This window comes from Tenrec ecaudatus, chromosome 4 (genome assembly GCF_050624435.1).
Source record: "Tenrec ecaudatus isolate mTenEca1 chromosome 4, mTenEca1.hap1, whole genome shotgun sequence".
NCBI classification, from domain to species: Eukaryota; Metazoa; Chordata; class Mammalia; order Afrosoricida; family Tenrecidae; genus Tenrec; species Tenrec ecaudatus.
The window spans coordinates 16112103-16129048 of NC_134533.1; the positions used below are offsets into that span (position 1 = coordinate 16112103).

The window sequence follows — 16946 nt, forward strand, 5'->3', positions numbered from 1 at the left end:
AATATAGGACACTGTCTTATTCTTGGGGAAATGGTATTTACATATGTGCATGCCTATATTTAGGCCTCTATAAATGTACTTTGCCTCTTGGTTCTTTCCTCTATTTCCTTTTTACATCTCTCTTGTCCCACCATCATGTTTGGCCTTCATTCAGGTTTAGTAATTCCTCGCTGCTACATTTCCCTTGATTGAACCCCACTAGGCATCCTATGACCTTCCTTCAATTGATTTTAGTTCACTTGTTCCCTTGTCCTTGGTTTGGTCCCCCCTCTCCTTCCTTCCTCCCCTCTCCCCATCTCCAGGATCTCCCTAGAACCACTGACCCCGTTCTTTTCATCTCCAAATTATTTATCACACCTATCTTATCTAGATAGGCATGTAGATGTATTAATAAGTGCAAAAAACAGGCAAAGCCAAGTAAAACAACAAAGTAAGTCACAACCAACAAAACAACAACAGCAAAAAACAAACACAAAATAACAATAACAAAAAGAAAGCCACTGATAAAAATGGAAAAGCCATTATAGCTGTTTTCCAGTCAAGTCTGATGGGGTGCCACACTCTGTCTCCCAAGTCTATTTCGGTATTCCCCAGGGGTTTCATCAGTCTGCTCCCCCTGCTGCTCTGCTGCTTGCCCTCAGTGCCTCACCACAGCATAAAGGGTCCAGACCATGCACTATTCCTGCACCGTGTCTCCAGTGCTGTCCCCCGCAGCATCATGGTTCAGTGTGGGATGCCGTATCCTGTGGTCCTCCATAGTGTTATTGATCACATATGATTAGGTTCCAAGAAGAAAAATTAAGGTTTCTACTCTCATAAAGTGTTACCTTCTCAGAAATTCATGGGGATAGTTCACCCTACCCTGCAGGTATGCAATGATGAGTTGGAATTGACCAATGATAGCGAGAGAGTATATGTGATGGTGAGGTTGAAAACTGAGCCATCAGGATGAGTTTAACACTGAAGGATGACTAAGGAACATATTGTCCTGTAAGCATGCTCTGAGTAGTAAGCACAGTCTTTATGAATTTGAGTTTTGCTCCACATTTTCTTTCAGTCTATCCAGGACCTTCAAATGTGATCCCTTTCAGTACAATAGGTAGTATTACTCGTCAGATCTAAGGATTGTATAGACTAATATTCTTGTGGTTCTTTAATATCTTGAATGAATTGTTTCCATGCATCTTTAATTTTCTGTACTCTTCTTTCCTCTGGACACTGAGATATCATAGTTATACCTTAGATGACTGACCATTAGCCTTGAAGATCTTAGTAAAGTAGGACAGGCCATTGTTTTCATGGACTAGTCTATGCCACGTGAACTTGGTGTCCAACATGAGGAAATTTGAGGGAATGATGAACTATCTTTTTCATGGTTGTAGAAAACTTTATATGATCATATTTTTTGTATAAACTGAACTATATACAAAATATGTGTGAATTTTACTATATGTAAGCTATGCTCTTGTTATAACATTAAAAATGAAGAAATTCTGACACAATTGCTGAAAACAAAATGGGTGTATAAGCTAATGTGGTGAAGAAAGTGGATGTTGTACGGCTATTACAAGATATTGCATCTAGGGTCTTAAAGACGAAGTTAAACAAGTGGCCATCAAGCAGGGAAGCAATAAAGCTCACGTGGAAAAAGAACACCAACCCGTGTAATCATGAGGTGATGATGGGATCAGTTATCAGATATCAGAAGGCCCCCAAAAACAACCATTTTGATGAGAATGAGGTTGGAGGGGGTTGGTTGGAATGGAGATCCCAAACTCATCGGTAGACATTTGGAAATTCCCTCTCAGAAGGGTTTCAAGGAAGGGTGCTGTACAGCATCGATGAAACACACAGCATTCTTTTAGTTTTTTTTTCTTTTAGTTTTTTTAATGTTTCCTTCCCCACACTATCATGAGCCCAGGTCTATCTTAAAAATCTGGCTAGACTAGAACATGTACACTGGTACAGATAAGAGCTCTAAACACAAAAAATCCAGGACATATAATCCCCTCAGGACCAATAATGAGAGTAGTGATACCATTAGGGTAGGGGGAAGATTGGGGGAGAAGGGGGAGGAATGGGGAACTGATAGCAATGATTGATGTACAGCACCCCCACCCCAGGGGGACTGACAACAGAAATGTGGGTGAAGGGAGGGAGTGGATGGTGTAAAAGATGAAAATAAAAATAATTTATAAATTATCAAGGGTTCACGAGGGTGAGAGGGGTAGTGGGGGGAGTAAAATAAGGCTGAATACCAAATACTCAAGTAGAAAGACACTGCTTTGGAAATAATGATGGCAACAAATGTACACATATGCTTGATACAATTGATGTATGGATTGTTATAAGAGGTGTAAGAGCCCCCAATAAAATGATTTATTAATGTTTTTAATTGAAGAAATGATAATCAATGATGTAAAATCATCTATGTGCTTCATTCCAAAGCTGAGTTGAATTTTCACAGGTAAATTAATTGTCTGTGGAATACTCGTTCTTGAGTATTGGTATAAAGATCTGTGTTTGCCCTCGAAGGGTTCTGTTCCCCTGAGGTCTCCTCTTTAAAACTTCCTTTTGTTTCCACCCTTTCATTACCTTCTGAAATCCCAATGGGACCCTCTTTGGCACCGGCGTAGAGGAACTAGACTTTGTGTAAGTCCTTTTGGTCATTTATTTACTCATCTCACTGTGAACAGTTGTTAGTACCATTCCCAGTCATTCCCTCAAACTGAGATTTTTAGTTGTTAGTACACATGCCAGCAACCACCATCAGAAAAAAATTCCTGAAGATAAAAATCATATTGAATGTGGTTAATATGATAATCCCTCACTGAGTTGTTTTATAGACCATCTCTCACTTCCTCTTTATAGCCACAATTCTCAGAAGTATGTGAGAGTGGTAACAATAGTATGTCTGTTTTAGAAATAAAGAAATTGACTTCAGCAGAGTGTAATAATTTCAAGAAAAATTGTCAGCAGTATCCAAGAGAGAACTTTTCCAGTAGGATTTTTTCTAATTTTCTCTACTAGAACTTTAGGATTATGATTTAATTATTGGGAATGCCAATTGTCTATTTTGAAGCAGCAAGGTAAGCTTCAATATTCTATATTCATTCTTCAACAAGAAGGACAATTAATACATGCAAAAAGTAAGAAAGTCATCTCGCTTCTTAGTTGAGCTCATAATACAATTCATGATAATTTTGTTGGGATTTTTTATTGACCTACAGTCTCAATGACAAATATTTTCCTCACTATATATTTCAGTGTTTCTTATGAAACACCTGCCTAAGGAGGATGGAAAAAATAAAAGATAAATGTTACTTTGATTAAGTTTTGATAAATGTTGCCTTAATTTTTTACTATCTATTGACCTGTTGTTTGTTCAGTTTGAATGACAGTTCTTTAGACTTTAGAAGAATAATCATAAAATTAGTGAAATAAAAACTTAATTTTAATATTTTTACCCTGAAATCCCATCATTATAGCTATTTCTAGAAGATATGTTGCTTTAATAACTACTTCTAACACATTTGGAAGAGTTGACTGTGCAGAGACTGTGAAATCCATGAGACATGGGTCTGAATCTTGAGTCTTCCTCATATTAGATGTGGAAATTTTAGGAAATACATACATTTTAATTTCTATTTTCTTTTTTTTGTACTATAGAAGTGACTTTATTTCTGCAGCACTTGGCTACAAAAGGACTTGGAATGTATGGTCATTGCTTTACAAAGTTCACCTTAGAAATGCTTGATTCATGCTTTGGATCAGTTCTGCCATGGAAAATAAAGACTTCCCTCTGTCTTAACTAACTTGTTTTAGCTGAAAAAATAGACTTTTTACAAGGAAGAATGCCTTACATTAGTGCTCAACTGAGGTAATTAGAAATAATCACCAGATCCTGGCCTGTAGTTTAGTTATCACAAGGTTGTGAAATTCAAGCGAAATCCTATAAGAAAGAGTTCACCAACTTTGAGTGAACTGTCAAAGTTTTCCATGACAATTAATTTCTATTTTCTAATTTATGAATATGTCATAGTACTTAAAACATTTTTGTGAAGATTAAACAAGATTAACACACACATACATGATTTGGACTCATAATGGTCCTTAAAGGCAGTGTGAAATGAAATACTGCTTTAGGTTCCGAGAGTGTACATCTCTAAGAGAAGACACAGTCTCATCATATTCATTCCATAGAATGACTCATGGGTTTGAACTGCCTAACACTTAATAAATTACACCACTAGGATTGATTTCCACCAAGATATAGCTATCTCTATAGTGTTCTTATAAATAGCATTGTTGTTGCTATGTATTGTGGAATCTACCCCAAGTCAAAGCAAGCCTATGTGAGAGAGTAGAACTTCCCCATATTTTTTCTAGACTGTAATCTTTACAGGAGCAAATTGCCAGATATTTTCTCCCATGAGGTCATTCTTGGGTTTGAACAACTGAGTTTTGGGTTGCAGATTACTGCTTAACCCTTGTGCCACCAAACCAAAACCTTAGCTCTCTCCCATTGAGTCATGCAAACTCAAAGCACTGTAGAACTGCCTCATTAGTTGCTGAGACTGTAACTGTTTACAGGGAGAAGAAAGCCTTATCCTTCTCCCTTGTGCCACTTGAGCCTCTTGTTAGTGGTGCTAAAGTATAGCATATACTGTAAATTTCACTGTTGCTGCTTCTATTTTGTGTGGTTGAATTGATTTTTGACTCATAGATACTCTGTGTGACAGAGTAGATCAGCCATATTGGGTTTCCTAGACTGTAATCTTAGTGAGGCAGATAGCCATGCCTATCATCCACATAGCTACCAGAAAGCAAGCTGCCACATCCTTCTCCTGAGAAGAGGTTAATGGGTTTGAACCATTAACTTTTTGGTTAGTAACCCAGAACTTAACCACTATGCTAACCGAGAATCTTACAAAAGTTGTAGGATATCTGATTTTGTGGTCAGATTTTGGTAAACACAATTGACCTTATGGACTAGAAATTTAAAGTTGTGAAATGACTAGAAGGAAGGAGGAAGATGATGGAGTATAGTAGTTACCAGAAAATAGATGCCCTGCCAAAAATATAAAATTCAAATGAAAACAAAGGTCTGCAGTAAAACAACTTACCCATAAATTGTCTGTCCTGGATCTCTAACAAGTGGCTTTTAAAAGGAAATTCATTCAAATACTAATCTGAAAGAAAATTTAATGAAACAAATTACATTGGAGGAGAGATGACTACAGGAGATCAAAGTAACTTCAATGACTAAAACCTTATCAGTTGATTCACCACCCTCACCCCCTATACACCTTGGGTTTGATATGGTTTTCAACATTTTCTGTGGGTGCTTTTTTCACTTTTATTTCTTTCATTCTTTCATTTTTCTTCTTCATTTTGGGGTTGAGTTCTGATGTATCTATCTTGTTATTGGGGGTAGTGCTCTTGAATATTCATATATGTTTTTCAGTGTATGAAACCCAGGATTGATGAAGCTATCGAGATAGCAAGGAGAATAAGGGTTCCTGGGGGGTGCTGTGGGGAAGGGTGGGGAGAGAGGGGAGATGAAATCAAGGAGTTCATGAAGAAAGAGAATATTTTGAAACTGATTGTGAAAGCAATTGTACAATGCTGATTGATATCATTGAACTATGTAATCTTATGATATCTGTATTAGCTCCCAATAAAAAGGTTTGGGTGGGGGGGAGAGAGAATGATGATTCTCACATAGAGTAACTGGCACAGAATGATGGGCAGTAGAAAGTACAGGAATGGTTCAAGTGCACCTGGTGTCCGAGGGAAAGCTAATTTGTGGATGACGTTTTCTTACTTGACTCTCACTCAGAACTTGAAGCCTTGGATGTTGCCTCCCATTTCTGAATAGAGAGGGCATCCCAGCAATAATGTTATAGCCAGCACCGTGCCGAGCACTCACATTGTTCTCAATGTTTTAGTTCCCAATGCTTTTAGTATGTTTTAATGCATGATTTAATGTTGAACTCTTTAGGAATTTCATTTGAAAATCACCATCTTCCATCTTACAAATGGAGGAAGTAAGATGCGAAGATGCTACTTTAGAAGCAAAGTCTGCAGGTACTAAATGGTGTGGCTGCTGTTTGAGCGCATAACTGCTTCTTCCCTGAGCCAAACTCTTCTAGCCCGTGGAAAACCTCTCCAAAATTGTCTCTGGGGGTTGTACATGACCTTACAACTACAGTTATCCCACTGCATCTCTTTTACCATAGGAGGCACACAATGTACAATGAGCAGCTATGATTTTAAATGAATGTAAATTTAATAATATTTCAATTAAGAAGTCACGATAACCAGTCGGCCTGGGTCCAAAGCTTGGCTCTGTGGACACTCATGTTGGTTTGCACTGAATAATCAACCTTTTATAAATTTTTTAGGGATTAATGAGAGTATAAGGGGAAATAAAATCAAAAGTAATGGGATTTCTCAACAATTTTGTTTAGGCTCTCTCATTTTAAGTATCATTTAATAAAAACTTAGAAAGAGCCTAGAGTTAAAGCTGAAGTGTGACCATGGTGTAAATATAAGGGAATGATAGCTTCAGGTGATCTGATTTGGGCAATGCATTTATTGAAAATATGTGACTACAAGCAAATTGCAACTTCTTTCTTCACCTCAGTTTCTTAATATCAGCAAAATATCTTTTCTGTTTACATTTTTTTCTTTTAATTCTCCCCTCTACAGAGCATGTCTTGTATCCCATGGAGAACCATACTGAGGTGACTGAGTTCATCCTAGTGGGTCTGACCAATGTTCCAGAACTTCAGATCCCACTCTTTATCTTGTTCACCGTTATTTACCTCTTCACTGTGATTGGAAACCTGGGGATGATTGGGCTGATTCTCTTGGACTCTCGCCTTCACACTCCCATGTACCGTTTCCTCAGTAACCTCTCTCTAGTGGACTGTGTGTACTCCTCTTCTGTGACTCCGAAGGTCATGACTGGGTTCCTTGTAAGAGACAATGTCATCTCCTACAATGCGTGCGCCATGCAAATGTTCTTTTTTGTAGGATTTGCTACTGTGGAAAATTTCCTCTTGGCCTCCATGGCCTATGACCGCTACGCGGCTGTGTGTAGGCCCCTCCACTACACCACCACCATGACGGCTAGGGTATATACATGTCTGGCCATAGGGTCCTATGTTGGTGGTTTTCTGGTTGGCTGCATCCATGTGGGAGATGTATTCAGCCTGTCTTTATGCAAGTCCAATATGATCCAGCACTTTTTCTGTGATGTTCCAGCACTCATGGCTCTCTCTTGCTCTGATAAACACATTAATGAGATGGCTCTTATTTACATGTCAACCTTCACTGTCTTTTTTGCTCTTCTTGTTATCTTAATTTCTTATATGTTCATATTTCTCACCATTTTGAAGATGCATTCAACTCAGGGCCATCGAAAAGCTTTATCCACCTGTGCATCCCACCTCACCACAGTCTCCATCTTCTATGGGGCGGTCATCTTCATGTACCTACAGCCAGGCTCCAGTCACTCCATGGACACTGATAAAATGGCCTCTGTGTTCTATTCCATCGTCGTGCCCATGCTGAACCCTGTGGTTTATAGCCTGAGAAACAAAGAGGTCAGAAGCGCCTTCAAGAAGGCAGTTGAGAAGGCAAAATTGTCTCTGGGATTTGAATTTTAGTGGGTGTGGAACCAACATCGTCTAATGTGACTGATCTGAGAGCTTCTCCTTTCCCGACTCCCGTTTGGAGACTCACCCTGCACTGAACTGCCTTGGGTGATGCCCTTACTTTAACTTTCTCAAAAGTCTATTGTCTAGAAAAAGAAAACCATATGCCTAGAATGTAATCTCACATGAGAATGGCTCAGAGGATGCTTAACAACACCTGTGCATCAAAAGCCTTATTAATCACATTTGGTTTGATCACTCATTCCACACGCATTTTTCTACCACATAAGAATATAAAGATATATGCAAAATGGTCACAAACAAGTCAATACACAGAAGGCATGGGTGTGCCCCATATGCTCACGTGGGAAATTTGTCAGAGATAAATGGAATTTGACAGGTTTTAACAAAATGAATTTAAAATAATTGATTTTGTAATTGGAATATAAATTTAGGTGCAAAATTATTTCTTAATGTGACTAATTGTTTTTGGAGTCTGAATCCAGTAAAAGTGCCACACTTTATGAGGAATGCATGTGCTTTTGTGTTGGCACACTTTAATTGGAAAGAAAATTTATTGAAAATGAGTTAATACTTCTATCTCACTGAGTCAATTCTCAGAATCAACACGTTCATATCACAATTCCAAAGGAACACAATTGCCATGTGACACAGAGAAAAGAAGATAAAATGAAAACATTTCCTGTTTGTATTTTATTACTAATTTTTAATGGAGCTCCAGTAGTACAATGGTTAAGCAATAAACTGGTAACCTCAAAGCTGGTTGTTTTAACACACTCAAAGAATCTGTGGGGGCAATATCTGGCACTTGGTTCCTGTAGAAATAATAGCTTTGAGTACCCAGTTAACCAATTGAACTGCGTTGCAAAAAAATCTCTCTTGGAAGGGGTACAGGCAGAATGTTCCTGAGAGGCAAAAATAGTGAGACTTTATCTCAAATACTTTGGACATGTTGTCAGGAGAGACCAGTCCCCAGAGAAAGACATCATGCTTGATACAGTAGCAGGACAATGAAAAAGATAGAGTGACACAGCAGCTGCCTGGATGGGTTCAAACATAAACAACAATTGTGAGGATGGCCCAGGACTGGACAGTGTTCTGTTTTGTTGTCCAAAGATCCCTCAGAGTCAGAACTGATAGGACAATGCCTAACAACACTGACTGTGTTGCATGGAGTTGCTGAGTTACAATTTACTAAACAGCACCGACTTTTCACATTGTTTAAAGATGCACTCAGAATACTATTGTTACACGTCCTGCTGTGTGCAAATACTTTGGAATAATGAATGCTGCTTATGTATCTATACTCTAGTTGAGTCATGTTATCTCTTGCAACTTCCTCAGGCTTTCACTTTACATCATCTTCACTGATTTCTTTTGTTATTTCTTGAAAACTCCAACCATGATCCTGCCTCAGTGTCTTTGTACTTGCTGTTCTCTCAGATTGGACCATTCCTTTGCTTCCTTCAGGTCTCTGTCTAAATGCTTCCCTAGCATAGTGTCCCTTAACTGTCTTTGTAAATTACCCATTCTCCTTCCTGTATACAATGTCTTTTCATCTGCATTCTTCTTCCAAGGCTTTATCAACACTCCCTTATTTTATGTTTATTCATTCCCTATTTTTTTATTATTTACCTTCCACAACTGAATGCTACCTATATGATACCACCTTCTGTTGAATGCTAAATAAGTAAACCTTCAATCATGTAGGAGACTTTGCCTTCCCTTTAACATCTGGGAGGCAACCTTGACTTCCAAACACTATCTATCTTCCAAACACTATCTTCCAAAAATTATAGATCAGAGGATTCAGCATTGGGGCAAATATGGCATAGAACAGGGATGCCATTTTGTCCGTGCCCATGGAATGACTGTGTCTGGGCTGTAGGTACATGAAGCTGGCTGTCCCATAGAAAATGGAGACTGTAGTGAGGTGGGAAGCACAGGTAGAGAAGGCCTTGTAGCGTCCTTCAGATGAGCGCATCCTCAGGATGGTGGTCAGTATAAACAGGTAGGAGACCAAGATTACTGCGATAGAAGAGAGAACATTGAAACTTACTACACAAAAGATTTCTAGCTCCGTGATGTATCTGTCAGAACATGAGACAGCCAGAGGGGGAGGAGCAGCTTTAAAAAGGGATCAATCACATTGGAACGACAGAAGGAGAAACTGAAAATGCTCCCAGTGTGGATGCAAGCATCCAGAAAATCACAGACATAGGGGCCCATGGCTAGATAACACATATAGATGAGTTTTATTGCATGTTTTTCCTCTCAGCAATCTGGCTAACACAACATAGTATCAGTTGAGTAGGGTGCTAAACCAGCCATGACTGTAGAGACTGGAGGCTATTCTGATCTCTGACTTATGGCAGTTGAACGGAATTCAGATTCTTCTTTGGATCGTCAGATATGGCCACACAGTTTCCTCGGTGGTTTATCTGGAAAGGGTGTAGGAAGGGGAACTTTTGATTCTGAGATGCTGTCTCTTGTTATTCCTACCTGAAATGGAGCAAATGAAGCGATGGATGCTAAGTTACAGCTCAATGGGGGTGAAAATACCACTTACACTTTTCTGACGGGAAGCTGGTATGCTGAGTCAACATGGCTGGCAGAAGACCTATCCCTTGCTTGATCCTACCAGAGGCCTAAGGCCATATTGCATATAAATGGGATAAATGGGGAAAACAAAGGGCTGAATTTGACTGTTTTGAAAATTGTGCTTAGTATCTGGTTGTACCATCAGAATATTGATTTCTTCTATATATTGTACCAGGGGTCCTCAAACTACAGCCTGATGGCCACATGCGGCCTGCTGAGGACATTTATCTGGTCCACCGGATATTTTTGCCCTGTTTGTTTTTTTAACTTCAAAATAAATATGTGCAATGTGCATAGGAATTTGTTCATAGTTGTTTTTTTTAACTATAGTCTGGTCCGCCAATGGGTCTGAGGGACAGTGAACTGGCCCTTGTTTAAAATGTTTGAGGATCTCTGAATAATTGTACTGACATAATATGTGATAGAAATGATTATTGGGAAATATGATTGGAGAAAACTTGTAAGTCCTCTACCTTCAGCCATTAAATTGTACCTTTAAATCAACAATAGGTATTATCTGCCAGGAAAGCTTAGAAAAGATAAGCCCCACTCAGTGTTTTGTGTGCCCAGGACATTTGCATTTGAAAAGACTTGTCCCTGGTACTGTTGACAGATTTGGGGGTGGGTAGAGCTAATTTGGGTTTTTGAATTTTGAGCAAGCTGGGAAAGTCTGGATCCATGAAGAAACTGCCCTCTCTAGGACTTAGACTGGGACAGATAGGTGACTATCTGAATCCATTCTTTGAGTAGAAGTGCATGAACTAAAACAATGGCCAAATGAGTTGACTCTGGCCACTGACCCCTGGTTGACAGGGACTAAAGGAGAGATGAAAATGAGCGGGCTGGTCAGAAGTTCAAAGAATTGCTCGGAATCTGAGCCTATGGCATGACCAAGGGGGATAGGGTTGTTGAGAATTTATGAAGCGGTCCATGTAGAGGTGAGGCCGCCAGCAGTCAGTGTGGCACTGCAAGGCATGGCATGGGGAGGTGAGTCGAGGTGGCCCACAGTGAGTTGAACCGTCCACACCCATCTGGACGAAGACATGATTTTTGAACCTATGAACTGGTACCTAGATCCTGCTGGCTTGATTGACAGCTTTAGTTTTTTTTTCTTTCTTTTAAAATTTGATATATGAGGTGGTTCCTCCTTCCCAAAATGGAATTTGTTTTTCAAATCTATGTATTTAAATTATTTTACAAAACAACCTTATCACCTTCAAAGTACTCTCCGTTACACTTAATACAATGATCAAATCTGCAATTCTATTATTGGAAACACTTTTCAAACTCATCTCTATGGATGGCTGGCAGCACCTCCTTTTTTCTTTGCGTTTTCTATGAAGATACTGTTCTTTCATGTCCCTCTTCATTTTCAGAAACAAAAAAAGTCACAGAAAGCAAGTTCAGGTGAGGCATTCTGTTTATGCCCCAAACTGGTGCACTCAGATGGCTGTGTGCACAGGCCCATTGTTGTGGTGGCAAAATCAGTCCCATGTCTGCCACAAATCAGGCCTATTTTTTGTGACACACTGTTACACAATCTTTTTAGAACTTCTAAGTAGAAAGCTTGATTAACTGTCTCACCTGGTGGAATGAACGCAAAACGCACTAGGAGTGAACATCTTCATCTATTCCAAAAGTTGACAGATGTCCAAAATAAGGTTTATCATAAATTGACGTTTCAACTCTTTTGAAAGAAGAAAACCATGTGTACACTTGAGTTTTTCCCATAACGCTGTCCTTGTAAGCTGTGTTCAACATCATAACAGTGTCTGCAGCATTTTTCCCTAACAGGAAAGAAAATTTTACAGTTGCATGCTGTTCTCTTAATTTGGCCATCACACACACACAAAAAAGGTTTGTGTGCAACTGCTTTTACAAAAAAAAATTCACCGTGACCAGAGAGAACCTTCCCAGGCAATGCCACTGGGTGCACTAACTCACAGTGAGTTGCTTGATGCTCACCTAGTGGGAAAAATACATACTATAAAAGCTCCACTCTGCCCAGTGCAGTTCTGTTTTTTTGGGGGGTACCCCTCGTATGTCACTCCAATGTCTTCTTGCCTGCTGAGAAGCCCTAACTTATTGTTATGAGTATTCCTTTGTAGATGCCTGTTCTCTTTTTTGGTCCAGTTGCCTCCAGAATTCTCTCCTTTGCCTTGAAATTATAGATTTGATAGGATGATTTTCTTTTGGACTCAATCTTATATTGGGTGCTCTCAGGTTCTGCAATAGTTATTTTTTCCTTCTGTATGATGTTGGTGAAATTTTCTTCCATAATTTCTCATACCATTTTCTCTGTATATATTTTTCATTTCTTCTTATATCCCACACCATTCTCAGGTTTTATTCTGATTTTCTTGCTTTTTGTTGTTGTTGATTGTTTCCTCAATTGCAGCCAGAGTGATTTTCTTTGAACTCTCTGACTCAAATTTCCTTCTTTTCCCATTCTTTCCTTCATGTGTTTTACTATGTTGCCTAAATCTGTTACATCACTTTCTATCTTCTGGTTTAAGAATTTGCATTTTTAAATTTCTTTAGTTGTTCTCATGTGTGTCCCCCACATCTCTTGAAATGACAATGTTCTTCTCAATTCTATTTATGATAGTTCCAGAGCCTCTTCTTCAGAATTCACCACTGAGTTTGTGTGATTCTCAATTGTTTGTGTTTGTTTTCTGGATTTTTCTGGGTTCACTGTGGCTTACTACTGCTTCCTTGGCATAATAGTACAGGTATTAGTGGTGTGTGTATTGATGTGTCACGTAGAATTGGTTAGCTCTCTCTACTGATATGCGAGTGGTATAAAAGACACTGGAAATATATGGTGTTGAAGTAGAGAAAAGGAGAGAGACATGGGTAAGTGCAAAAGTGGGATGGGTGCGAAAAGAGAAAATCAAACGAATGTAATGATAATAATAAAAACTAGCATACTGGATAGGCCAACATATATGTAAAATTAATGAGAAAATTTATCTTAAGAGCTGTCATCAGAATTAATAAGTCCCATGGCTATTTATGTCACAAGGAAAAGGAGAGAGGACAGGAAGTGATAGTGGGCAAATATACAGAGAAAGGAAGACCACAGGATAGAGAAGACAAAAGACCTAGGTATGGAAGAACTAGGAGGCAAAGGGCATTCATAGAGGTCTAAATAAAGGCATGTACATGTGTATATATATTTATATATGAGGATGGGGAAATAGATCTATGTGCATATATTTATAGGTTTAGTATTAAGGTAACAGATGGACATTGAGCCTCCAGTCAAGTATTCCCTCATTCGATGAATACTTTGTTCTAATAAACAGGCACTCCCTGTTGCTCACCTTCCTGACATGATCGCTGAAGACGAAGGGGGTGAATAAGCAAATGTGGTGAAGAAAGCTGATGGTCCCTGGCTAACAAAAGATATAGTGTCTGTGGTCTTAAAGGCTTGAAGGTAAACAAGTGGCCATCTAGCTCAGAAGCAACAAAGCCCACATGACAGAAGCACACCAGTCTGTGAGATCACGAGTTGTTGAAAGGATCAGGTACCAGCCATCAAAGAACAAAAAATCAAATCATTGTGAATGAGGGCGAGTACAGATTGGGGACCCATCTGTAGGCAACTGGACATCCCCTATCAGAAGCGTCGCTGGAAGGAGACGAGCCAGTCAGGGTGCAGGATAGCAACGATGCAATATACAACTTTCCTCTAGTTCCAAATATTTCTTCCTCCCACCCCCACCCCCACTATAATGATCCCAAGTCTACCTTACAAAACTGACTAGACTAGAGGATGTACACTGGTACATATAGGAACTGGAAACACAGGGAATCCAGGACAGATGATCCCTCAGGACCAGTGCTGAGAGTGGTGATACCAGGAGGGTAGAGGGAGGGTGGTGTGGAAAGGGGGAACCAATTACAAGGTTCTACATATAACCTCCTGTCTGGGGGATGGACAAGAGAAAAGTGGGTTAAGGGAGATGTTGTCCAGAGTAAGATATGACAAAGTAATAATCATTTATAAATTATAAATGGTTCATGAGTGATGGGGGAGCAGAGTGGGAGGGGAAAATGAGGAGCTGATACCAAGTGCTCAAGCTGAAAGCAAATGTTTTGAGAATGATGATGGCAACAAATGTACAAATATGCTCGACATAATGGATGGATGGATGGATTGTGATAAGAATTGCATAAGCCCCCAATAAAATTATTCATATATATATGCAAGAGAAATGAACAGTTTATAGTTCTTTGATACAAGAAGCAGTTATAACCATTCAATGTGTTCATGTTTACTATTTTAAACTAAATAGCAGTGTTCATCAATAAAATTACTATAATATAACAACAACAACAGCAACAAAAAGACTTAGGTGTGGTTTGGATATGGGTGCTGTAGTTCTGTTGTTATGGCAGCCTGAATATAGGCATGTCTTCATACTCAGAGAGGGGAAAACAAGCAAAATCCTTTGTTTGGTTTGGTGTGCCAAAATCTGCCTTAATGTGGAGGGAATGTGTATTATCAGGATGGTGGGGTCTCACCAGATGAGGACACTGGAAGAGGAAATGAAATATAACTAGAAAGAAAAATAAATACAATTTAAAAAGTATTATAACAGAAAAAAATGCCAAAATAAAATAAACCACCTTGAGTGTGGACATTCCTACTTCTTAGGTGCTGCTATTGTGTGTACATGAATGCTGCTTGGGGGAGGTGGGCATAAGGAGGTCAGGAATGTGGTGAGTACCAGAGAACAGTACAGGAAAGATGGAAGAATGGGGGAAATGGCAAAAAGTGAAGCTTGGGTACTGATTATGTCTGCTCCAAGGTACCCACCCACTACTTATTTGGTATTTTACTTGTGTTTTACTAATTTTTGCCAAGGTGTGGGACTGTGTGAATCCTAACAAACTATGAATAAGCTTAAGAAGGATGGAAATTCCAGAACTCTTCACTGTGATCGTGTAGACCTTGCACATGGATCAGGGGCATTTGTGTGAACAGAAAAAAGGAATATTGCATGGTTTAAAATCAGGAAAGATGCACATCATGGCTACATCCTCTCACCATACTTATTCAATCTTTATGCTGAGCAAATAATCAGAGAAGCTAGATTATATGAATAAGAGTGGCACTGGGATTGTGTGTGTTAATGGGGAAGAGGAGCAACTTAGAAAAAGAGTGGGAATGCACCACTTGAAGAAAGTATTCAATGTTACTGAACTCTGCATCTAGAAATGGTTGAATTGGTTTGTGTTCTGTTGTATACATTTTCAACCACGACCTGCCATATGCAGATGACCCTATTTGATAGATATTAATTACCTATTTGATGGATGTTAATTACCATTGATTACCATAATAAGAGTTAACAATTGTGACATTCACTGCCATTGAGTTGATTTAGACTGCTAACAACCCTGCAGGTTTCCAAGACATAAAATCTTTACAGGAGTAGATACCCTCATCTTTCTACTGAGGAGTGATGGGTAGGTTTGAACTGCTGACTTTGCAGTTAACAACCGAAGATGTGCTTACTATGCTAGGCAGTTTTCCAAGTATCTTATACTTCCATATCACCCACACAACATCTCAATTTTTAAGATGAAGAACAGAGACACACACAAATTAAATAATTTGTTTGACTAGAGAATTAGTAGAAAATTAAACCAAATTCAATGTTTATTATTTTAATCCATAGTTTATATTTGGGAGCCAGACCAAAAAATCTGTGCTTTTAATATTTTGTGTTTCTTCCCTAAAATTTTCTCCAAAAGGAAATATCAACTTTGTGATTGTTAAACACAATAATATAATTCTTGGGGGAAATACCATGACATTCTTTAAGCTGATGCCATTGAGAGTATAGTTTCCAAGATTCAAAGACTTTGAGAAACTGAAAATCATTTGTTGTGTAAGCCTGGGAGCTTAAGCAGTAAGGCAAGGTACAATATTTGATCTCTATTCATTTGGAGCAACAGAAGAAGTAGTTAGGTATTATCACTACCATCAAGTTGATTTCCACTCATGGTGACCTTATAGGACAAGGTAGAACTACCCCTGAGAGACTGTAGCACTTTATGGGAGGAGAAAGCATCTTCTGTCTTCTGTGGAGCAGCTAGTCGTTTCTACCTGCTGATTGTGCTGTTAAAAGCCCCACCCTTAACCAATACTCTTATCCAGTCAGCAGGCACGATCTAGTTCCTATTTCAGAGTTAGGGAGATAGAGGCTTGTGTAGTACATTAATCTGTTGGACTTATTGTTTCCTAATATCTACAATGCTTTCACTCTTCTTTGTTCCACAGGGAAAAGACTAGCAGTTGCACGAATAGGTTTATAGATGACCATTTCCAAACTTTTAAGACCACAGTTAATACTCATCAAAATAGGATTTAAGATATCACCTTTGTGGACTACATGGAATTCATAGGATTTTCAGTAGCTGGTTTTTAAAAAGTAAATAATCAAACCTTACTTTCCAAGTGCCTCAAAGGCACATAAACTCTCAACACATGGAGAACAGTTGAGCACATTAACCATCCAGAGATCCTTACCCACCATTTATAAAAATATATATTTTAGATAGTTTCCTGAAAAGGGTGAATATTTTTTACAGATATACCTGGGCCAGGAGAACCCACCTTCTATTAAATTCTGCCTAAGCAAAATA

General features: G+C 38.9%; 1 protein-coding gene across 1 annotated transcript; it reads left to right on the forward strand.

Annotated features, from left to right (window-relative positions):
* Positions 1-6728: 6728 nt before the first annotated feature.
* Positions 6729-7676, forward strand: LOC142446324 (olfactory receptor 5B2-like). The gene has a single exon (XM_075548088.1). The coding sequence runs from the start codon at positions 6732-6734 to the stop codon at positions 7674-7676; it is 945 nt and encodes a 314-aa protein (XP_075404203.1). The 5' UTR covers positions 6729-6731.
* The last annotated feature ends 9270 nt before the right edge of the window (positions 7677-16946 follow it).

What these genes read in the sequence shown, in the direction of transcription:
- LOC142446324 (XM_075548088.1), top strand. Translation starts at nt 6,732, where the DNA reads ATGGAGAACCATACTGAGGTGACTGAGTTCATCCTAGTGGGTCTGACC.